Here is a 25,819-nt window from a genome sequence, read left to right as displayed (position 1 = left end):
AGGATACCTTTCCTGATGAGGCTCCGGATATCCAGAGAGCGTTAGTGGGACAGATGCGGGATGCAGCTTCCTATATTGGGGAAGCATCTTTGGATGCCAGCCTGCTCACTTCTAGGGTGTCGGCTGCAGCGGTGTCTGCTCGGCGCTCCCTGTGGCTGAGGTCCTGGAGGGCTGATGCAGATTCAAAAAAGGGTCTGGAGGCCTTGCCTTTTAATGGTGATTTACTATTTGGTCCGGATTTGGACAAAATAGTGGATACTTTGGCTAAGTCCAACTCGGCTTTTCTCCCTTCGGCCTCTGCGCCGGCTAAAGTGAGGAGCTCTGCCTTTCGGTCCTTTCGGGTTCAGGGTAAGGCCAAGGGCCAGTCCTTCCCGAGACATTCGGCGACCAAGGCCGCACCCAAGCCCAAGAAGCAGGCATGGAGTGCTCGGCGCCCTTCTTCCAAGCAGGAGGATAAGCCTGCTGCCTGATGGGACGGGCCTCTCTCTGGGGGACCCCAGAGTGGGAGGCTGACTCCTCCAATTCGCCCAGTGTTGGCACAATACCACCACGGATGCCTGGGTTCGAGAAGTAGTCTCTCAGGGGTACGCCCTGTCTTTTCGGTTCAGGCCGCCCCACCAGTTTTTCTGTACGAGTCCTTCTCTGGACAAGACCAAAGCTGGTCAGATTCAGGTAGCTATAGAATCCTTGCTACAAGCAGGGGTCATTGTTCCCATTCCGCAGTCTCAGCGCGGGACGGGGTACTATTCTACTCTGTTTCTGGTACAGAAACCCAATGGTTCTCATCGCCCTATCCTGAATTTGAAGTCTCTGAACAGATACCTCAGAGTTCCCAGGTTCAGGATGGAAACGTTACGTTTCATCATTCTGGCGATGGAACCCGGGGATTATATGGTCTCCCTCGATATCCAGGACGCCTATCTCCATGTGCCCATAGCACCGGCACATCAGCGGTATCTGAGGTTTGCTATCCTGAACCATCACTACCAATTTCGGGCGTTGCCTTTTGGCCTTTCCACGGCTCCGAGGGTGTTCACCAAGGTGATGGCGGTTATGGCTGCCCACCTTCGGGGTCAGGGTCTACGTCTGTTGCCGTACCTGGACGATCTTCTGCTGCTGGCGAGCTCCTCGGAGGTGCTTCTTCGACATCTCCACCTGACCATTGCTTGTCTTCAAGCACACGGGTGGTTGATAAACTGGAAGAAGTCCTCCCTGATTCCATCACAGAGGATGGTTCATTTGGGAGCCCTGCTGGATTCTCGTCAGCAGCGGATTTTCCTGACTCCAGAGAAGGCCTCCTCCCTGCAGCTGCGGATACACAGTTGCCTGAGCAGTTGCCGCCTGTCGGTCCATTCAGCTATGAGAGTTCTGGGGTCCATGGTGTCGACATTCGACATGGTGGAATTTGCCCAGTTCCATTCCCGGCCCCTGCAGGGGCTGATTCTATCGGAATGGAACGGGTTACCTCACCGGATCCGCTCTCAGATGCTGGTGTTGTCCCCGGAGGTTCGGCAGTCTTTGGCTTGGTGGCTTCAGACGGCGCATCTGGTCGAGGGGCGCCCCTTTTGGATCCCGGACTGGGTCCTGCTCACGACGGATGCCAGTCTTCGGGGTTGGGGGGCAGTGACCGGCTCATTATCGCTTCAGGGTCGTTGGTCCGCGGAAGAAGCACTTCTCCCCATCAACATCCTGGAACTGCGGGCTGTGCACAGGGCCCTGCAGTCGTCCGGCCCCGCTCTTCACGGAAGGGCGGTTCAGGTGCAGTCCGACAACGCCACCACGGTGGCGTACATCAACCACCAAGGGGGAACTCGCAGTCAGGCAGCAATGTCGGAGGTGTCTCGCATTCTTGCTTGGGCGGAGTGTCACGTTCCAGCGATCTCGGCAGTCTTCATTCCCGGAGTCCTCAATTGGGAGGCGGACTTCCTCAGCCGTCACGACGTGCATCCCGGGGAATGGTCGCTTCACCCAGAGGTGTTTCAGCTACTCGTGGACAGGTGGGGGCTGCCGGAGCTGGACTTGATGGCCTCCCGTCACAATCACAAGTTGCCCGTTTACGGGTCAAGGACAAGAGACGCAGGCGCCTGTCTGGTAGACGCTCTGTCGGTGAAATGGACGTTTCACCTGGCGTATCTGTTTCCTCCGATATCCTTGCTTCCTCGGGTTCTGCGGAAATTCAAGCAGGACGGCGGCACACTCGTGCTGGTGGCTCCGGCGTGGCCCAGACGTCCTTGGTACTCCGATCTGAGGTGCCTCTCCATCGACGCTCCGTACCTTCTTCCTCAGCGTCGGGACCTGTTGTCTCAAGGGCCCTGCCTTTACCCGGATCTGGGTCGGCTGTCTTTGACGGCGTGGCTCTTGAGACAGCCGTCTTGAGGTCTAGGGGTTTCTCCAGTTCGGTGATTGGTACCATGCTTAGGGCACGCAAGCCTGCTTCCGCGCGGATTTACCACAGGGTGTGGCGCACTTATTTTCAGTGGTGTGAATCCAGAAACTATGATCCGCAGGTGTTTCGGGTTTCCAGAATCTTGGAATTTCTTCAATCGGGTTTGGACCTCGGCTTACGCCTGGCCTCTCTGAAGGTTCATGTGTCTGCTTTGTCCGTGTGGTTTCAGCGACGGATTGCTACACTGCCAGACGTTCACACCTTTTTCCAAGGTGTTCTCAGGATCCAGCCTCCCTTCGTGCCTCTGGTGGCTCCGTGGGACTTGGCGGTGGTGCTGCGGGTCTTGCAGGGTCCTCCTTTTGAGCCGCTTGAGTCGGTGGAGCTCAAGTGGCTGACGTTTAAGACCATTTTTCTCCTGGCAATTGCTTCTGCCAGGAGGGTTTCAGAATTGGGGGCGCTTTCCTGTCGCTCCCCTTTTCTGATTTTTCATCCGGACAGAGCGGTGCTCCGCACTCGTCCTGAGTTTTTGCCCAAAGTGGTCTCAAAGTTCCACATTAATCAGGAACTTGTTATGCCAGCTTTTCAGTCACCTGATCTTTCCGCTGGTGAGGCTTCCTTAGATGTAGTCCGGGCACTTAGAATCTACGTGGACCGGACTGCTTCGGTTAGGAAGTCGGATTCTTTGTTTGTTCTCTTCGGTTTTCAAAAGAGGGGTTGGCCTGCCAACAAGCAAACGTTAGGCCGTTGGCTTCGTTCAGTTATTTGTGAGGCTTATGCAGTGCCAGATTAAGGTCCACAAGGGCCTGGAGCTGAAATTTATGAAGGGCCTATTGTGTGCCGCCGCAAGAGGTGTGTTCATCACTGCGATTGAGGGATGTAGTCAAAATACCGACGGACGGGATTCCGTCTGTTGAAATCCCGGCGTCGTAATCCCAACCCGGGACTAAACATAGGCGGTTAAATCCCGAAGCCAGCCTACACATCGACGCCGGAATCCTGACATAGGACATTCAGATCAAAGGCAAGCGTGGGTGCCCTTAGCTGTTAGCCACGGGAAGGGGGGGTTTAGGGTTAGGTACCACTGGGGGGGTTAGGGTTAGGCCCCACTGGTGGGGGGAGTTAGGGTTAGGCACTAAGGGGGGACGGTTAGGTTTAGGCACCAAGAGGGGAGGGTTAAGGTTAGGCACTAACTGTTAGGGTGCAAGAAGGGAGGGTTAGGAAGAGAAAGGGGGAGGGTTTGTATACTTACCCGACCCCCGTCGGAAATCTGAGCATCACGACTGCCAGGTAATCATACCCAACCCGTGCGGGTGTGACTAGTGATGTGGGGGTGTAACTAGCATTGTGGGGGTGTTGTCTGCACAGGGATGTGGCCTGTCCTGTGTGATGTGACTAGCCCCTATCTTTAAAAACCTCAATCTCTTTTCCCTTTTCACTTATATCAATAGTGTAAAGCGAGATTCAGCAAAGGAACAACTTGTTAAAATGGCACATGGTGATGACGTAAATCTGAAAATATCTCTATTAAAGAGCACATGGGTCACTTAGTGATGTCATGAATGTGCCATCGCTATCTCTCTCTCTATATATAAAAATACCTTATCTTATTAATAGTTATAGGGGGGAATTCAGGGCCTGATTCAGAGCCGCTCGTAAGCGGCCGCTCGTTCGTTCCGAGCGATGTTCGCACAACTGCGCATGCGTACAGGTTTTAGTACGCATGCGCGAACCAGTCAGTGCGGTCGAAAATTGTGTGCTCGCAAAATAGCGAATGCCTGCTAATTTGAGTGACAGAGTGAGGCGTTTGTGGGTGGTAACAGGTGAAGATGCTTGAAAACGGGGAGTGGAGATCAGAACGCAGGCGTGCCAAAAGGTCAAAACGGGCGTTTTAAGGGTGTGCATAATTAACAAAGCAGCGTCATCGTCCACGTCAGTTAGGTGTCTTTTAGCCAGAACTGCTCGCATGATTGCGGTAGGAAAATGCAACCACAAGAATAGCGAGCAGTTCATACACCTTTCGATGTACTCGATTAATCAAATAAATAGCGGAGATGACATATGATGCGAGCGGCCAGGGGGCGTTTTTTACAAAAAAACGTCCGCATGTTTTGTTCGCTCGTTCAGACATAGAGGCATCAACAGACCGCAAAGAGCGAACGGTCAATTTAAATCGCCAGCCCCTTTTTCTAAACGAGCGAGCGCAAATTGCGTCCGGCTCTGAATCAGACCCTCAATTCAGTGCGATGTAGAATAGCCGCGGGAGAGAGCTCCTGCAGCTATTCAATACACTGCGCTGTTTGGGCGGCTAAAGGATTTTTTCTCCCACCCCCCTGGGGATGCGAGGAGTAATCTGACAAAAGTGCGGGGCGCGCAGCTGTTTGCCGGCTTAGCGCAGTGCTAATAGCCACGCGCCTGCCACTTTAGTTGGAGAATGCCGGTTACAGCACCTTAACACCCAGGTTGTCGCGAGAACTGGCATTCTCTGACTTACCTGCTTCACGACAAGGCACACAGCTCATTGAATTGAATAGCTGTGGGAGCTCCCTCCCGCGGTTATTCATCATCGCGCTGAATTGAATTCCCCCCATACTGAGGTGTTAGATCTAGAAACCATAGTGAGATCCAAAACAGAGTCACTTGGGGCCTGATTCTGCAGTGCCAATGGTACTGCCCCACCGCAAGAAATGGAAAGTGGGAATCTCAGTATTAATGAAATTGTCAAAAAAAAAAAAATATATAAATATATATATATATATATATTAAAATTGAAATCTTGTCAGTGCCTGTATTCCAGTAATAATTGCTCGCCGCAACCAGCAGGTAACAACATTGTGGGCTTGATCGATTAGCAGAAGCCAAACAGCCGGCAATATTGACACCTCAGGAGGATCAATCACCCGGCCAGGCCCCCTTCACAGAGCAGTGGGTGCGCTCACTGGGCGGACACGGCTGCTTCAGGGATTGGTGGTGTGGTGACACCTATGTGACGTCACACATACAGGCATATCTAGGATTAATGGCACACAGGGCAAAGAAAACTGATCATGCACCTTGAAATCGGTTTTATAAAATATTCTGAATTCTTATGTTGGCACTCTAAAACACACTGGAAACTTCAATTAGGGACAATACTCTGTTATCGTTAATATTTAAAATCAGTGAAATAAAAGACATATTGGTTCACAAACAAAATTAGAATAAAAAACAGTTTGCTTTCCGCACTGTAAATAGTCAGTGTGATGGAATAGCTGGTGTGTTTGGGGTTACTTGTCGCAATGATTCATACTTTTATTAAGTTTTATTTTGGCATTGCAAGTTGTTTTTTTTCACAGCTCTCTTTGCAGGACCTTCTATGGAAAGAGGAGGGGGTAGTTTAAGGTGGGAGATGTCAGCAGGGGTCATGCTTGGGGATGGGTACGGGATCTTGGCAGTCAGAATCCCGACGCTGGCATCCTGAAAGGGTTAGGATACCGACACCTGTCGGTCTGTATCCTCACCCTCCCCCTCCCTCCACAGTGCCTGAACCTGACCTCCCCCTAGTGCCTAAACCTAACCTCCCTGCACACTAACCCTAACCCTCCCCCTAACCCCGCTAATTACCTTCGGGATTCCAGAGGTCGGGTTGCCAGCACCAGGATTCTGACAGGTGTCGGGATTCCAGTGGCGGCATTCTGACCCCGGGAATCCCCGCCGCCGGGATATTTACCGCATCTCCATGCGGGATGGGCAAAGGATGCTGGCGCTCGGGATCCTGCATCCCATTGCTTGTGCTGTGTGTAAACTGTGTATGCCCTGGACTGACCTCAAAAGATATTAGATCCTTAATTTAGTGGCAAAAAGGCCTCTCAATCCTCTACACTATATATAGTGTTGCTGATTGTCATTTGCTTTCATACCTTACCAGGTTTTCATTCCAACCAATCAACTATTTGGATGGTTGGACAGAAAATCTTTACGTGTGTATGCAGCTTTAGTATTTATAAACATTCAACATTAATAATATAATAGCTTTGTTTAGGAACTTTAACTTTCATTGACAATCTCTTACTGTCTCCTATATGATTTCTATCTACAAATTGTAGAAGACACCACCCCAGACCTATTGTAAAACACATATTTCAGAGCGGTATCAATTCTAACCACATTGCAAAGTGAGTCAACACCCCCTACATCAGTGATATGAAACCTCAAGCTTTGGCTGCCTCATTGCCTTCAAAAGGGCCGCACATTACTCTTATTGTCATTACAAAGTTACATTAACACATGTAATAAATGAAAGAGACCCCTGTCTTTAATAACATTAGCAGGCCTTTTAAACAAGCACTACAAATTCTAACAAACAAAATAAGATGAGGTGGGAGCTGCAGGCAAATTGGGCTGCCTGTTGTCCACTGTCCTTTACACACACTGAAAACCACATATTGCAGAGAGATACCACTTCAATTTAAACTACATAGTGTATGGAAGATCCCCTCCCTCTATAACCCATTTACTGAATGGAGATACAATTGCCACCCCCCCCCCCTAAAAATACATACTTTTGGGAGATAATACCCCCACCCCCATTGAAAACCACATAATGCAGACAGTCACCACCCAGAGTTACAAGGTAAGACATGGTTGTGATACATTGTATTGATTCAGTTCATTTTATAAAAATACTTTTTAACTTTAATGAATATATCTCAGATGTCATTTATTTAGAATGTCCAGTGGTTATGTCACTTTGGGGCTGTGGATTCCTACTGTGTTTCCCCGATACTAAGACACTGTCTTATTTTTTTTTTTGGTCAAAAAAACTCCATAGGGCTTATTTTCGGGGTAGGGCTTATTTAAATTAACATTGACAGCAATTTCAATAAACAGGTAAGTGTGAACAAAAATATCTATCTTTATTCAAAAATGGTCATGTCATCTTCTTCAACAACATCATCATAAGTGTCCATACCCCGAATGCTCCGCCAGTCCTGCTTTTATCCCCATCATGCCCTCAGTCCTGTTTTTATCCCCAACATGCCCTCAGTCCTGTTTTTATCCCCATCATGCCCTCAGTCCTGCTTTTATCCCCATCATGCCCTCAGTCCTGCTTTTATCCCCATCATGGCCTCAGTCCTGCTTTTATCCCCATCATACCCTCAGTCCTGCTTTTATCCCCATCATGCCCTCAGTCCTGCTTTTATCCCATCATGCCCTCAGTCCTGCTTTTATCCCCAACATGCCCTCAGTCCTGCTTTTATCCCCATCATGCCCTCAGTCCTGCTTTTATCCCCATCATACCCTCAGTCCTGCTTTTATCCCCATCATGCCCTCAGTCCTGCTTTTATCCCCAACATGCCCTCAGTCCTGCTTTTATCCCCATCATGCCCTCAGTCCTGCTTTTATCCCCAACATGCCCTCAGTCCTGCTTTTATCCCCATCATGCCCACAGTCCTGCTTTTATCCCCAACATGCCCTCAGTCCTGCTTTTATCCCCATCATGCCCTAAGTCCTGCTTTTATCCCCATCATGCCCTCAGTCCTGCTTTTATCCCCATCATGCCCTCAGTCCTGCTTTTATCCCCATCATGCCCTAAGTCCTGCTTTTATCCCCATCATGCCCTCTGTCCTGCTTTTATCCCCATTATGCCCTCAGTCCTGCTTTTATCCCCATCATGCCCTCAGTCCTGCTTTTATCCCCATCATGCCCTAAGTCCTGCTTTTATCCCCATCATGCCCTCAGTCCTGCTTTACAATTCTTTACTTACCTTTATTTTTTTTCCTCTTTTTCTCCTGTGAGAGAGTGAGACGCTGCAGCTGTGATTGGATACCACTGTTAAATCTTTAACAGTGGCATCCATTTCATGCGGGGGGCGGAGCTGGGGGCATTTTAGTGTAGCGCAGGGACCGGACAAAATGGGGATTTTGTTAGGGCTTATTTTCGGGGTAGGGCTTATTTTGGACCGTTTTTCAAAAGTAAGGGTAGGGTTTATTATCGGGGAAACACGGTATGTATTCATACTTTCTGTAACAAGTATAGTAACATTGTACTATAGCAATGTTGGGTAATTGTAGTTCTATCATTATAAAGTGTTGTGCATTCTCTAGCTCTTAGGTGTCCATGACAACTAGTTTTAAATGTAAGTATTTACTGTTAATGCATCTGAAATGTTGCTGCTGATCAAATGCTCTGCTTAGTATTTTGGTATAGTTTTGGAAGCACTATGTAAAATGAAAAGTAATAATTAATTGTTTGTTTGTTTGTTGTCTTTTCATTTATATTTAAGCTTCTGCAAGCGACTTGAAAAGAAAATAGACAGATTCCAGAACCTTATTTTTATATATTTAAATCTATAATGCAAACATGCTGCTTGTTTTACATTAGTTTTTTATGTCTCTGTAATTTACTGCCTATTTAAAATAAAGTTTTAATAAAACAAACATATTTTTTGCCTTTCTTTTAGGGATATGTAAAATGTTTGCACTAAGCCCTGCTTGTTTACCTACTATTATGTTTTGGTTTTATGCAGGGAAATGAAACAGTCAGAATCCACAAATCCACCGGCCACGTCCTCCAATCACACCACCAGTAACCTTTCTGTCTGTAAGTGGTGTGTCTTTATTCTGTTGATAATGTCTTTTCCCCAGTAGGACATGCTTTCCAGACAATCTTCAAAGGAAATGTACAACAATCTGAAAGGTCTAGTATTGATAGAAGCATAGAATATGATGACCAGAAAAAACTCCAGATTGTTTCACCATTTACAAATGCCAAACAGCCATGGCAAAATCCCAGACTTGTTCCTACTAACAATGATTTTATAGTTGGGAAAACAGCTGTCCCAGTGCTTATGTGCAAGGCCTTGGGTGTGACTTAATGCTGCACCGTCAGGCAAAATAAGTCGTTGTATAAAATACAGTAGGCAAAGTGGCTAAACTGGTGGCCAGCATGTGACCGACTGCTCTAACTTAAATGGAATCTCCGTTTTAATATTACATGTAATCAGTCCCCCTCCCTTCTACTATATAGTATACCCATATAGCATACAAAGGATTGTCTGAAATAAAGTTTGGTATGAGTGACACTCACTATGAAAATGAAGTTTAATTGTATTTTAAAGAAGGCCTCGTTACTATATGGGCCTGAGATGGATGCTGCAGAGTCTGTGTGTGCCACATTGCTGGGGGATTTCCTATATGACTCTGTGTTAATACCGCCTCCCTAATGTACAACCGTGCGTCTGAATGTGCAAGGACTGAGACGCCCACTTTGAACATCTTTAATAAGCTGGCCACACACTAGACCAACTTATATCCAACCATCCAACTAGTTGATTGGTTGGAATGAAAATCTGGTAAGGTATGAAAGTAAATGACAATCAGCAATTTGCTCCCAAATGCCGGAAAATGGACAAAAATTGTTTGAACAAATTGTTTAAATCAAACATTTAACAGATTTGTCTGACGACCATTTTCATCTGTTTTCTGTAATTTAGGAGCAAATTGCAGATCATCAATTACTCCCATACGTTACCAGAATTTCATTCCAACCAATCATCTAGTTAGATGGTTGAATGAAAGTTGGTCTAGTGTGTGGCCAGCTTAAGACACTGTAATTCCTCTTGGTGCATAATTAGAAGCAACCACCAAAACTTGCACCAGCCCCATACTAGGAGGCCTTCTCCATCAGAGTATGGCCTCCAATGTGCGCGATTAAGTATCGGAGTTCACAACCAGTTCAGTGAAACTGCGATAACGGGCATCATCTTTGTGCGTCTGAATAGCCACCTCCCAGTCATCATCCAGGAATCCTCAGCACATTTTCAATATACTTCAAATACAGCAGGTCTCAATCAATACTGTGCGTATACACCATGGGATGCATGCGCAGTGCCACGCTTAGAAAATTAGACCCATTCACAGTCAAAAAAAAAAAAATAGCTCATGGCATTATACCGTGATTGTCTTGCTGAATGAGGACCCAAACCTGTTTCTGTATTGGAGGAGGAGGTTTGAGAGTGCTTTTTCTGTTTTGAATGGCAACTTCAAATCTCTTGCTGCAAAGTTCAGCTCCCCCAAACCTGGTCCCGGTACCATGGTTCCCAGCTGTCACTGAAGAGGATAGGAGAGTAGGAGATCCCATTGCCTATTCTGACCAATCACACTGCAATGCGATCACTGTCCTCAGCTGGTGAGTTGCCAGGAGATGCACACTGCATGGAATACATAGTCAGGTAAATTGACTGTGTTGGGGAGGGCAGAGCGGTGGGCCCTGGAACCTAAACTTATGTAGCTGGATCATGAGTGCTGTTGGTTTGCACTCCGCATCCAGTATTACTGGAGACGTGCTGGGATGACATGGAATGCCATTCAATGGCAGTGTTCCCGGCTAGTCAGTAAGCCACAGACTTGCCGAGCGTAAGTAGGTGGTGTAGTTTCTCGCTGTGGACGACTTGGTAGAACTATGGAGGGTATTGTGCAGGCCCTGGTGTGGTCTTTGGCAAGATTTTGCATTTAGCCAGCAATGTGTATAGATTCACCGTGTGGAATGGAGCGCTTTGCTATTCCATCCAGCAGTATTTGCAAGTAAGCCATGATCCCCTATTTGGCTTCATTTAACATTCATTTTCCGTAAAATATTATTATTAATTGAAGGCACTACTGTGTGGTATAACTGAAGTGGGGGTTACTACTGTGTGGCATACTATGATATAGAAGCCAGGGCTGATGGACATTGCTAGGGCATTTATGGTAGTATGATTGCATGTGGGGAGTTCTAAGGGGTACTGAAGGGGTATATGTGGTGGTCAATACAAGACTTCATATATTTTAGTTAGGGCACGTTACTTTTATTGCAGTTTCTGAACACAAAGTGAAATCTATTCCTAAGGGATCGCAAACCCTGCAGTGACAGACAATATTGAAATGTTTGCATATTGATCTAGGCTATCAGATGACATTTGATATAAATGTTTGTTTTTGCAGGTGAAGCACAAACATTCTGGCAGAATCAGCGCACAGAAGGGAAAGTAGACGTAATCTTTAAACAAGTACAGGACAAATTGCAACTTCTATGTCAGAAAATCAAAGATGGCTCAGCTACAAACCAAGGTTGAGTTGACTGATCCCAAGTAGTAGGAATGCAGCCTTAGGGCCTGATGCAGAGACTGACACAATTGCGATGTTTACGCAGATTGAACGATTGTTTGCCAGAGTGCATGCGTGTAAGTCACAATGCACACACACCGCAATTGCTTTGCGATTCCGCATGCACAGAGGATCCACTCACAAAAGGAGTAACCAGTAATCAGCGTTTGGGGGTGGTAACGCGTAGGGGGGGTGGTCAGAAAAATGCAGGCGTGTCTATTTGAACGCCGTTTCATGGGCGTGCATTAATTAGCCATTGCAATTGCATTCACAGCAGTGTTTGCAGCTGGTCAGACCTGCCATAAGGGCAAGATGGTTGCTCAATGCGTATTGATGTTACCGATATTTACGCAGGTAAGCGACGTTGTACGCAGATGAGAAGGCAGCAGTGGGCGTCCCTATGCTCGGGGGATCATTGCAACCATTAGCATATTTTCGCAGCTGCGTTGCATGCAAAATCGCAGCTGCGATTGCATTAGTGTCCATCTCTGAAGCAGGCTCTGACTTGGTATAACTTCCATACTGTAGCTGTGTGTGTTTTAAGTCACCCCAACAGTTCAGATTTTAGAGATATCCATGGTTTGAGCACATGTGACTTAATTAGTACCTCAGTCAATTTGAGTTAATAACCTGTGCTCAACCATGGATAGCTCTAAAACCTGAACTGTTGAACCTGAACTGTTGGGGAGCCTTTCATATTTCCAAGTTAACTTTCTATGTGTCTGACCATACTCTGAACGAGATGTAGTTAATATGACAGCAGACAGGATGCTGGTCGCCGATATACCGACACCGGAATCCCACTGCCTGGCAAAATGCCGCTATCCCCAAGGGGATCAGGATACCGGCGTCGGCACCCCGACTGCCGGAATCCCGAACGAAGGATTGGGGTATCAGCTTTAGCCCGGGGATGGGGGGTTAGGTTAGTGACCACCGGGGGGAAATTAAGGTTAGGCTTAGGCTGTGGGGAGGGGGGTTAAGGTAAGGCACCACCAGGGGGAGTTTAGGGTTATGGCACCCCCCCGGGAGGGTAAAGTTTAGGGTGCAGGAAGGGGGGATTAGGATTAGGCACCACCGGGGGGAGGTTAGGGTTAGGCAGCACTAAGGGAGGGTTAGGGGGGGAGATGTGAGGAATAGGGTACTTACCTGCCCCTGTCGGGATGTTCACTCATCGGGCTTCTGTCGGTATTTCATACCCATTCTCCTTGAACATATGTAGACATCCGCAGTCTGCATTGTATGACATTTTCTGCATTAAACTTTTTTTTTTTTTCTTCTTTTATAGAATGCATGAGAGCTTTATTGTGGGTGACCAATTTTGATGACCCTGACACCGACCAGTGTGGTAAGTACATAATATGTCACTGAAATGCTGTGATGCTCAGTTTGATTTCTCTTCGATGTCTTCGATGTTCCCTGGACTATAACTTTGCACTGTGACTCGGCTTGACATTCCCGTCTGTAGCTTCAGCTCTTGGCTGGACGTTCCCACAGTCTGGCTGTGCATCTGTTCTCAGTACTACTACTGTTACATATGTGGAGATTGCATTAAAAGTTAAAGGCAGACATCCCAATTTATACTTTTAAATATATATATTTAAAAGTGTATGGGGAGAATTCAGTTGTTTTCTTGCTTCCGTAAGTATTGGGTGCCCAAGGGGACATATATAAATGTTTTGACGATGGGTGCGAGTGTAGCTGGCACTAGTAATGGGCACCCAAGGGGACATATTTAAATGTTTTGACGTTGGGTGCGAGTGTCGCTGGCATCCATTACTTATCACGTACGTCGTGCCCAAATGCACCAAGTTTAGACATGTAAATCTGCTAAACCCTTGCAAAGTAATGGCCACCCAGAAGCCAGACTTTATGCACGTTTCTCATTGCCACCTCAGGAGGGTGCGAGCATAAACAATTGAATAGCTCCTGGTCACTTTAGACAGGGAATCTGGCGCCCAAATACAATTGAAACCCTCTCTATATAGTGTATAGGTGCTTTTGCTACAAGAAATGATGGTGAAAATAGAGAAAATGTGTTGTCTATTCTCAAAAAGAAAAAGACTGGCATATTGATGTCAATAAATGTTTTGAAGATGTAAATATTACAGATGACCTGCAAGAAGATAAGGATTGTCCACCAGTAAAGATAGAGGAGCCGTTATCAACTCACATCACCGCTGAATGGTATGTACAGTATACAGAGACAATGTTACTGCCTCATTTTCCTTCTATAGCTTGTCAGTACATTTGTGTTTACAGAGGCCATTTTTTCTACCTGTGCGTTAACACATTTTTGGATCATTTGAGAACGTGGTCATTGGTAAAGCACTCCTGTCCAGAACTGAGTCATAGTCACAATGTTAATGTTGGCACTAGTATGTGAAAAAAACTTGATACATTAATAGATACTCGCCAAATAAGCCTTGCTTGAAATATTTGCAGTTTGTATGTAATGTTACAGGTTGGTTCTCTTGGAAGGTGCAACATAATATAACCACATACTGGGTTCACCAGCTTAGTTGTAACTGACCAGAAATGGCCTGGCATGGTCCTGACATGTGCCGACACACTGGCCAATGGCAGTCAGATGTTTATCAATAATAGTGCAAATTCAGAGTGGTGTTTCGGTTAGGGCTGAAGTAATACTGCCCCCATGTCAACTTGGCAAAATCAATGAGTTACCTTTGTATGCTCTTGTTCCACCAGGCTGCACTATGTAGGGAGTAGGGAAACCTTTTCATTAATTCTGTTTCGGCCCTCGGTGATGACAGGCATATATTGGTAAATACTGTGCTATTATTGCAGGCAATGCGGCATGCCACCATGGCTAGCAAACTTGTGACTTAAGCTGGGTACACACCTAAAGGTTTTCTGTCCAACCATCCAACTAGTTGATTGGTTGGCATGAAAATCTGGTAACGTATGGGAGTAAATGATGTGCAGCAATTTGCTCCTAAATGCCAGAAAACAGATGAAAATGGTCGTTCAGACAAGTTTGTTAAATGTTCTATCTAAACAATTTGTTCAAACAACAGTTTTTGTCCATTTTCCTGGCGTTTGGGAGCAAATTGCTGATTGTCATTTACTTTCATACCTTACCAGATTTTCATTCCAACCAATCAATTAGTTTGATGGTTGGACAGAAAATCTTTAGGTGTGTACCCAGCTTGACCTTGGTTTGTCTACAGAAATCTGGAATAGCAATGTGTTTTGTAATACTCTGCATGGAAGTTATAATGCTGGTTACGGATTCACTGAAGAGCGGAGTTTCATACTTATGGGTACAGGTTGTTCTAGAGTGTGGGGCACAGATTGGATATGATGTTCATTTCGGCTGCGTAATATTCCGGTATGATAGTTATATTGATGTTTTAGCATGCATGAAAGTATTTATTCCTGTGCGAATAGTATACAAGAGGAACCACTTCTATTACTCTACTGTTTTCCATACACTCTCCCAATCTCCGGTTACACTAGCTTGGAAAGCAAGTGCATAAAAAAACTCCAGGGTAGGAATGCATAAGGTACGGGTTTTTTCAGTTATGCAGGGAACACACTAGACGATGTGTGTACCCAGCGACGGCACAATATTTTGGGCGGCCCATATACACTGCACGATCTGGTGTACGACCACCCAGTATATCGATCCCCTGCCACATCCAGAGGCGTGGTGTTGGCCACTAGATCTTATGGTATGTCTGCACTGCAGTCCGATCTGAAGATGCGATAAGCCACACACAGGAGCGCGCAATAGTGCATACACACTGGATAATGTGGACGATTTCTTGTTCTGATTCTCCTCAAAATGACAAATCATCCAATATATCGTCTAGTGTGTGCCCAGCTTAACATTTAAAGAAGCTACTGTATTTTTTTATTTTTTAATGGTAGACCTTAGTTTATTCCTAACAAAATCTGTATTCATAGTAAATGAACCATGTGACTCTACAAAATGATTGGGTCTTTGGAAAGTTATGCTGTGTCCTCTGCAAAGGTCAGTCAGTCAGTAATATCTACTTGGTAACACTGCAGTCCTACCAGTAACCTTTTGAATAGGGACAAATCATTACATTATGCTTAATAAAGGGCTTCACTTCATTTTAAGGAGTATATTTCTACAACAGAAATTGAGAGCAACTTATTGGTTGCTATGGGTAATACCACCTTTTACGCACAAATTAAGTTTGAGAAAGTGACTAACAAACAGAATTCTCATAGGTATGTCCTGATAAAATTAATTGAATTTTTATTATATTGTAAACAGCAATGAAGAAGAGACCTGCCCGTCGCCCAAACCTGGCGACATATCTTTACCTCCGAGCGCAGCACGTATCCGTTTTGAAGCGCACAACTGTGGACAGATGTGTCTCTCTGAAGTGAATCCATACTTTGCTAAGAGGGAGAACCCACTCAAGTTCCCAGTCATGTGTCACTTCCAGAGGAGGCATGCAAAGTCTGGTCTCCTTTCAAGGCCCTTAGACGTCCTCTACAAAGCTCCCTGTGGAAGAGGTCTGCGGGACTTTGAGGAAGTGCGTTCTTACCTCTTGCAGACGGAATGCCGCTTTTTATTCCTGGATCATTTCTCATTCAACACTTACCTCCAGCTAGAGAGAAATCCTGTGAAGAGCCAGGTTGTCGCTCAGGAAGCTGACATAAGCAGAGATGCGGAGTCAGTGCCAGTCTCTTTGTGCAATGAGATCGATAATACCAGACCATCACCTTTTGCATACAGGAAGTCCCCTTGGCCACGTGGATACTCCATCAATAATTTCAGTGACCTGTTTATTGGATGCTGCGACTGTACTGATGGCTGCTTAGATGTGTAAGTATTTGTATTGCAGATAGAATACTAATAAGATACAAAACAATTGTACATGAAAACCTTGCAAAAAAGAATTACACAAAGTGTAAATTAGGAGACTGTTGACAATATAAAGTTACAGCTGAACCTTATATCTTTATAAAAACTTTGACATTGGTGATGATAGATATTTATTTGTACTATACTTTTGAAATAGAGTTGTGGATGCCGGTATATGCACAGAGAAAGCTCAGATGGTGCTGTAACAAGGGTTACATAAACAGAAGAGGATAGAAAGGGATGATTGGAATAGAAGCACACACAGCTATGCAGCGGTCTGTACACGATAGTCATCTGTATAATAGCAGAAACAAGGGGTAGTGTATGACAGTGCAATGTTGTGGTGTTAAATGGAAAAACAATGAATCAAATGCATACAAATATTATATATATAAAAACTTAAATACCACTGTGTGTGAGACTAATTTGCTTATTTAATTAATGGAAATGATAAACGATTATAAACACAGTACTCCATTGGAAAAAAAAAAGTAATATCAATGATGTGTAAATCTAAATAACAATTAAAAAAAAGCTCAATTAATTTTGGTAAAATAACCTGGAAAAAAATAAATGGGAACAGTCTCTTCCTATGGGTGTATGGGCTTAGGAGTAGTATCCTGACACAGCTTGAATTCTAATTGGAATTGAAATAAAAGTTGATACTTCATCAGAGCCACCTTTGTGTATGCAGGAGCCTGCATATATAATTATACTTTTATATAATCTACTTATGGGTCATTATATTGTATTATTATTCCATTATGACTTTTGAGTACTCTTCATTCGGCTTTGTTTTCTTTTGTGTGTTTTCCATTTTGGCGGTAAGACAGCAAAGGCCAATTCTGGAGGCAGCCAGGTGGGCTGGAGGTAATGACTGATAAAGGGCAGGGAGGTGTGTGGTATCTCGGGGGGATTACTTTGTGAATGTTATAGTGTCATAACCAGCCGATTGCAGTTTCCATATAAATGATGGTACCGTCAGAAACTGTGAGAGTGCTTTATGAAAAATGCCATATTTCCAGTAGTATACTAGCTAAACAATCTAAAGCATGTCAGCGTTGTCCGTCATGTAGTGCTAAACATTAACGTTATTTCAAATCTATATGGAATTTTACATATTTGTATTTGTTTTTTTATGCTGATTCTACAACACCTGCAGCTATGATCCTCTGGGGGACTCTTCCTCAGTTACATTCCCAGACCCGGGCACAGACATGTCTTAGAGTAGGCATTCTAATATCTGCACGTCCGAGTTATAGCCCGAGGACCCTCCATCTCTTTATCTTCGAGTTGAAGTCAACTTTATCCACCTATTTATCCCCTCCCCACCTTTGTGTTGCTGTCATTTATTGCCCTCCAGGTAAAGTTTCCCAATTTCACGACAACTTTGCTCCATGGCTCACTTGTTTCCTATCTCTTGAGCAGTCTCCGCTCATACTAGGTGATTTTAACATTCCCACTGTCTCTGCTGAGACTGCATCAGCAAGTTCCTTATTTTAAAGGGGCAATCATTTAAAAGGGCAAGCTCAGGTTGGTAATAGCCTGTAATTTGTGGCAAGTGCAGAGATTGGGACGTTTTAGCAGCAAGATTTAAAACAACAATGTTTTAAAAGACAAAACCAATCTGGTTGGGGACTAATTAGCTCATTTGCCCTCCAGCACCACTACGCTGACAGCACCCACATCTACTCCTCCCCTCCTATATTATTTTGTGTAGCTTACAGGTGTGTCTTCTTCAGGTCACAACCACCAGTAAACTCAAATGTTTACTCCCCCCAAAATGTATAATGTAGTATTGGGAGCCATTCAGTATGTTAACTTTAAATCCTCAGTTCTCTATCCATTGGGTCCCCAAAAGATTTCAACTATTCTATATACTGGCCTGTTCCCTGTGTACTATTTAGTGCATATGAGTGGGATACACCGTTTAAGAGCTCCTGATTAATTTTATTCATATAGCTATACTTTTCATTTAACATAGAGGAGCTGAATAATGGGCCGAGCAGATATCCGTAACTTGTTGGTATTTTCATTCATCTTCAATGCATATTTCTTTTCAGCTCGACATGTGCATGTTTGCAGCTGACAGCCAGAGCATATAATAAAGATGTCACCTCACCAAAACGTGACATAACTCCAGGTTATACGCATAAACGGCTTAAAGCTCCTATCCCCACTGGGTAAGTGGTAAGCGTATTCATAATTTCCTTATTTACGAAGATATGAATTATCTCTTTATTCCTTCAGAAAGTTATATAAATTAATATGTTGTCCCTCCTCCTCAAATAAAGTCTATCTACTACCTTGTCTTCCTGCTCCCGTGTCTCAGAGGTCGACGTCCGCTCTATACCCTCCACTTGGCCCTATCTCTTCTCACCTCCTTCCTGCCATCTGATCCCACATTGCCCATCCGGTCACATTATCCCTCTCCAGTACCTTTCCTTGTCCAACCACTCCATCTCTATCTTCACACCTATCTCCACATCCCCTCCTCTTTCCCTTCCTGTCTGTGTCCCTCAAAGTTCTCTCCTTAGCCCCCTTCTTTCTCCCTCTACTCCTCTTCCATATGTGAGCTTTCCAGCTCCATCACCTTCCAATACTACCTGTAGGACCATACCCTAATTTACCGAGTTTATCTCCCTTCTGTCCTCCCACTTGTCACCTGCTGTCTGTTGGCCATTTCCTCGTGGATGTTCTTAACCTTAAATATTTAAACAGAACTAATTGTCTTGCCCACCTCCAAGTTCCCCTCCTTAATCTTCCTGTTCATCTCCATTGACAAAAACTCCCTTTGCTCTGTCCCATCAAATCTGCTGTCTTTTCTTTCTGTCCCTACAACTTGTCACTTTTATCCCCGTCTTCAGGATTTCTCCTGCGTCACTTGCAGCCTCTGGAATGACCTCCCATGACCAAACAGACCTGAATCCAGTATCCCATCCTTTAAAATTGCCCTTAATACACATCTTCAGTTACCCCCACCACCTCTTCTTCTAAGCCTTCTATGTTCCCCATCTCTACGCCCCTCTGCCTCATTGTGTCCTCAGTTCCCCTTAAATGGTAAGCTCTTCTGTGCAGTTACCTCTGCACTTTGTATTATCTATGTAATTATGTAATCTGAGCACTAATTATGTGTATTTGTAAAGTTATGTGATTGTCTTTCTGTATGAGACAGTACCCATTCATATTTTTTTTTATGTTTCACCCCTACGTACAGAGCTATGGAACCCCTGTGGTAATATATAAATAAATGATGATATAAAACAGGTGCATTCACTCCAATACAAATGTGGGATGGCTCATTGTAAAGTGTCTTTTAATAATTTACACTTTAATGCAGACTATATGAATGTAACGTATCTTGTAAATGTGACCGAAAGATGTGCCAAAACCGGGTTGTACAGCACGGACTTCAGGTGCGACTCCAGGTGTACAAAACAAAAGAGAAAGGCTGGGGGGTGCGCTGCCTGGACGATCTTGACAAAGGAACATTTCTGTGCATCTATGCAGGCAAGTGACAGCTGCAGAAATCTGCATTATTTCTATGTACTGCTGTAACATTGTATGAAGAATGGTCTCCGACGGACAACACACTTGTAAAAATATGTATTTTGTGCCTTACATTACCTCACATTAAGCTTAGTTGTCAGAACAGCACTGGGATAATCTGTAATTATGTAGGTTACTAAGAAGTTATGTACTATAGTAGGGTTAGCTATGGGGGAGGAGGTGGGTATTTATTGAAACTGTAAACCGGACAATTATGAATAATGATATTACAGATGTGTTGGAGTCACGCCAAACCATTCCTCTCGGCACGACAGTTCCCGTGCGACTCTGCGCTTAGCGTCTGTTTGCGTCTTTTTCGCCGAAGTCTCTATATGACGTGACTAGGGCGCACCAGGAGACAGCACTGATTAATTTCATACGTGACACTTGTATATCTGCGTGCAACTGGGTCTGTAAACTAAGTACAACGGAACTTGGCGTGGAAAAAAAGCCGTGGTATCGTAGCACTTCATATACAGATTCAGACTTAGTCGTGCACAGATATACAAGTGTTGCATATGAAAGTAATCAGTGCAGTCACATTGTCGGGTGAAAGAGACGCTTAGCGCAAGCAGTATCACACAGGACCTGGGGGCTCACTCACGCCAGACGTCTCGCACCGCATGGCGTATTGAGGCTAGATGTGTGACGACATATCTGTATGTGTTTTTTCTTTTTAACCAATCACAGTCTGCACGTGCTGTAACTCATATCAATCGTTTAGTTTCAAACTCTAAATTTTAGTTTGATATGTGAAAAATAAAAGCTCATGTTTGGCTGTTTTGTGTAAATAGCACTGATACTAAATTGGTATTTACTACAGTCCAAGAGTCCTGATAGGTTCCAGTGGCCTTCAGTAGGGCACCTGGCAAGTACTCCGACATGGCCTTTTACCATGATCAAACTATTGTTGTAGCTTTAAGTACTGTAATCTCAGAGGACAGTATATAGACACAGTTTTATGTTCTCCTTCTGTGCAGGCTATGAATAAACACCGAGGGCCAAATGTAATAGGGTTAGAGTTTGGAAAATGTGAGCGTTTTTAAATACGGCCAATGTAATAGAGTCTGAGAACAAGCAAACTCGCATTTTTTTAGACTCAAAAACTCTCACGATATTCACTCTCATCCAGATATTTTCCCATTTTCATGCTAAAACTAGACCAATGTGAGAGATTATTGCTAAACTCTCACATTTTCTAAACGCTCACCCTATTACATTTGGCCCCGGGAGTCCCTTCAAAGTGAAAGCTAACCAGTAGTATATACTGTGGTATGCAATGTTTTTATGCTTGTCAGTCCTTTAGAAGTTGGCTTGTATGGACACACAGTGTCCTCGCACCTGGTCCAGGAAAAGTAAGAATTGGCTCCAGTTCAATCACCCGTCGGTGAGCAGCATATAGCGTGGTTTTTCAGTCCTCAATATAGAGCGGCCAGTGACCCACTTACCCGGCTTGCGGTCTCACGTCCTTCCCTCTACGCGTTTCTCCGCTCTAAGAAATACCAGCGGCTTCCTCAGGAGACCAGGTGCGAGGACACTGTGTGTCCATAAGAGCCAAGTAAAGATCACAGTGAGAAGCGTGGTTACAACAGGATCGTGAGTGACATCACATTAAGCATGCATGCATAAATGTTGCACACATTTTTTTTGCTCTGATACATTTTGACAGAGACTATCAACGGCTGTGCGGTCTATACGTAATTAGGAGTGGCTGAAATATTAGAACAGCCTTATGCTCCGGGACGAATAAAAACTAAGCCCCGCTACAAGGGGGATTAACATATCTTCATGTGATTGGAATTGGACATAAGCAGTCCTTACTTACAATTAAGATTATGGTAAAAAATTACAGGCTGAAAGAATATATACTGTGGTATACTAACAGCATCTTCTCGGAACTAAATGAGATGTGATATTTATTACCACTTTTATACGGACTATTCAAGAGAAGCGATTTATATTTTACATTGTGTATATGACAAGCCATTGAAACACTGCTAAGTGCTGATGTACTGACAACCACTTATTTCATCATTCTAGGTTATTTGGATGTATTTTTAGAAGGGTTTAACGGTGTATAAATAGTAATTAATTGTATGTTGTTATATGTACATAAATTTATATATTCATCCTATTTTTAGTCTCACATTGGTTCACTATATCAATTATATTTTTTATATTACATCATGTTTTCTTAGTATCATCTGCTCTTTATCATTTATTTAATTTATTGTATTTTAATTTCTTATTATTTTTATGTTGTGGTCTCTACTTTTAATACTAAATATCATTATATTAGCGCCTGTCAGTGTGTCTATGCCTGTCAATCATCCTGCAATGGGTCTGCGTAGTCACTGTGATCGCAGTCCCGATCGCAGTGGCCGGTTCGTGCATGCACACCACAATGCCTACGCATGCGCGATACGTAACAGTCGGCCAATTACCTGCGTAATCGCAGTTGTGATCGGTAATGAATCAGGCCCATTGAGTCCTCTTCCTTCATATAGACAGCACAGCACTACATGCTGCATAGACGCAGTCATGGCAGCTTCCACTTAGCATATTCTAAATTTTAATTTACTTATTTTTTTTAATTTAAGGACACTAAGGCAGCGTCAACATGCATATTTAAAGTTAATAAACTAGTTTTAAAACACATTTTTTATTTTAGTTTCTCATTGATATTTGAAGATCCTGAAACATTTACATGTCGATATGAATGTTATCATTGGCTGCCATGCGTTTTAAATATAACTAGTAAATAGTCTGAATTATTATTAACAGTTTCTTATATGGCGCAGCATATTCCATTGAGCTTTACAAATGGAAATAACATTAATAGAACCAAACTGGGTAGTAACAGACAGACATAAAGGTAAGAGGGCCCTGCTTGCAAGCTTACAATCTATAGAAGTGTAAATAGTAGTAGAGGGCACAGGCCTAGTGCATCTTGTACCCTCTAGAATAATACATACATGTAATCCTTATAGCCCCCCTCCCCCGCCATCCTGCGACATTGGCAACTTATAGGCACATTGACAGGTGGCACATATCCCCTCATTTTCATTGACAATCATTTTATACACCAAATAAACCGCTGCATTGCACAGCTCTGCTATTGTCGGACACGTCTTCCAAAAATAAACACAATCAATTTGTTTTATCTGATGTGGCACATAAGGCACTACTAATATCAGAGACTCATAGACTTGCTTATACTTGTGTTATAGCATTGTGTTACCACTGAAACCCGACACTTATTCTCCTTTAAAATGTCCGGACGACAGATGTGAAGTTAGGAAGCGTTCAGGCACAATGCTCTGGTTTCAGCCACTTGTCTTTTCACAGGTCGGATTTTCATGAAATCTGTTGATGTAAACACAGAACAGGACTCTAATGTATGTGTGAGGCCAATGGATGGAAATAAGACTATTTCCATTTACTCTAAACGAAGGCGCGTTTCTCACTCCGATTCTGAGATTACTGTTGTCCCCTCGATTTCAGCCAGCAACCCGAAGCTAGGGGTCGCTCCATTCAATTCAGGATGTGGCAAACTAGAAATGAGAAGGTGAGTATACAACCTATAACATAAAACTTTGTGTTATACATATTTATAGTGTATGTGAACTCCCGATAATTATATCCATGTTACATACACACACAGAATATATTGTATGCACAGTGGTAACATCCAGTACAGTTTTATCACAGAAAAACTTTGTGTGACCCTCAGAGGTACGTGATAAAAGCGGTGTACCCCTGTGAACGCCTCATCTGGCTTCTACAGAGTATGTAAATATTTAGTCAGATTTACAGGTTAGACACTTCTGAAGACTGGTACAGAGCGAGATGCGGTCATAATACCGACTGCAGAGATTCTGGCGGTCAGAATGCCGGCGCCGGAATCCCGACACCTGTCAGAATACCGACGCCGGCATCCCGAAGGTAAGTAGCGGGGTTATGGGAGGGTTAGGGTTAGGCACTAAGGGGGAGGGTTAGGTTTAGGGTGTGGGGAGGGGGAGGTTAGGTTTAGGCACTGGGGAGAGTGAGCTAGGGTTAGTGGTAGGGAAAGGGGGAGGGTTAGGATACCGACCAATAGGGATGCCGGCTTCGGGATTCTGACCGCCTGTAATCTGAGTGCTGTCATTCAGTACCCAACCCTACAGCGTTGCTAGCCCATAATAACCAGTTTTATGTTTGGTTTAGTTTTCTTGACATTATTACCAAAATTACAATATTTTACTTGTACGCAACTGTGTGTAATTGCCCCCAATATATTCCACATTAATACAAATGACACTTCTGATTACAGTACCCGGCATTTCGCTAACTTCGCTAAGGTAGAGGATTGCCTCTTTGCAGGAGTACGTTCCATAGGCTGTAAAGTACACATTGTAAAAGCCAACTAACCTCCTGGCCAACACATTATTATTATTATTGTTATTGTTGTTATTATCTTGTTTTGTATTTTATTTGTTCTGTAATAATCCCTTTTATCCTTTATGTATTGGAAATAGCAGTAACCCAAAGTGTACTGTCAACTACCATTAGATGTACATAATTTTCTAAAATGTAATTTTAAATAGAATTTTTCCATATAACTTTGAAACTAATATTTCTAATTTGCTCTTTAGAAAAACAGTATGCCTTGCCAAACGTGGGAACTTAGACTTCGCATCCATTAAAAGACCTAAAACCAAGACCTCCATGCTGCAGAAACGCAGACGGCAGCTAATGGAAGAGGTAATGTTCAGAGAACACCTGATAACATTCCCATAATTATCTATACAAGATGTTGGCCTTTTCTAAGCCAGTCATGTGTAGGTTACAGGGTGCATGAATGATGATCACGAACTAGAATCTGATAGCGAAAGCTCCTGGTCAGTCCGACGCATCCAATACCATGCAATTAGAAAATGTATCCATGGCCAGTAATGAGAGGTATAGTAAATGCTGATTTAGTACAGTTCTGAATTTTTTCATTAAGACCAGTTACCACTGGCATTAAAAAGTGTGCATTAACAAGCACTGTACAACTCCAGTTAAGGTACATAAATATGTATGGGGATGGTACCTGTTGATTCCAATAATCCCATATCTATGGTCAGCATAATATAAAATCAATTTGTCTAGATGAAAGACTGCAAATTATTGTTCTGAATGCTAACAGAGTCAGTTATGTGGAGGGGAATAGCCAAAGGCACATGAGTTATGGAACATAGTGCTGAAATCCAGTGCATGCTGTAGCGTTACATGATTGCAGTGCCTCACTTGGTAGGGGGCATGGCTTAGAGCAGGTGTGGGGAACCTTTTTTCTGCCGAGGGCCATTTTGATATATATAACATTATTTGCGGGCCTGGTTCAGGCCATGCCCCCTACGCGTAACATTACACAGGGGCGGGGCCATAATCGCCGGTGATTACAGCAATGCCCGCATCATCCTGAGGATGCTCCGGGGAGCTGTAAGGGCAGCGGTGTGACTGTCTGAAGCATCCTAAGGACGCTCCAAGTGGTACTGCTGCATAGATTCTGGTTGCAGGGCACCATTCTAGTCACCCTGCTAGCCAAATGAGGCTAGCAGAAAAAAGCAGGAGGTTCCCCATCCCTGGCTTAGAGGGTATCTTTGCAGAGAGCAACTTGGCCCAACTTGAGCATCTTGCATGTTAGACCTGCACCCAACAGGGTGTTGAAATTTATTTTTGGGATTTATTTATTTTTTATTTATTACAAGATATTTATATAGCACACACATATTCTGCAGGACTTTACAGAGAATATTTGGCCATTCACATCAATCCCTGCCCCAGCAGAGCTTACAATCTATATTCCCTACCACATTTACACACTAGGGTTATTTTTTTGTCAGGAGCCAATAAAACTAGCTGTATATTTTTAGAGTG

The 25,819-nt window shown here is 44.0% G+C and overlaps 1 protein-coding gene across 5 annotated transcripts in view; it reads left to right on the top strand.

Moving 5' to 3' along the window:
- The window catches only part of SETDB2 (SET domain bifurcated histone lysine methyltransferase 2), a 48,767-nt gene that overhangs the window by 3,216 nt on the left and 19,732 nt on the right, over positions 1 to 25,819 (top strand). For 3 of the 5 annotated variants that reach the window (XM_088469110.1, XM_088469111.1, XM_088469115.1), the window contains exons 2-10: positions 8,892 to 8,965; positions 11,347 to 11,472; positions 12,794 to 12,853; positions 13,602 to 13,692; positions 15,773 to 16,330; positions 18,433 to 18,552; positions 19,710 to 19,879; positions 23,267 to 23,486; positions 24,553 to 24,661. In XM_088469110.1, coding sequence (XP_088325236.1) covers positions 8,896 to 8,965; positions 11,347 to 11,472; positions 12,794 to 12,853; positions 13,602 to 13,692; positions 15,773 to 16,330; positions 18,433 to 18,552; positions 19,710 to 19,879; positions 23,267 to 23,486; positions 24,553 to 24,661 — 1,524 coding nt within the window. In that variant the 5' untranslated portion in view covers positions 8,892 to 8,895. The other 2 variants (XM_088469112.1, XM_088469113.1) reach the window with 2 other exon arrangements.

This window comes from Taudactylus pleione, unplaced genomic scaffold (assembly GCF_031769625.1).
Source record: "Taudactylus pleione unplaced genomic scaffold, aTauple2 ptg000089l, whole genome shotgun sequence".
Classification (NCBI taxonomy): Eukaryota; Metazoa; Chordata; class Amphibia; order Anura; family Myobatrachidae; genus Taudactylus; species Taudactylus pleione.
This window is presented reverse-complemented; position numbering and strand designations above follow the sequence as displayed.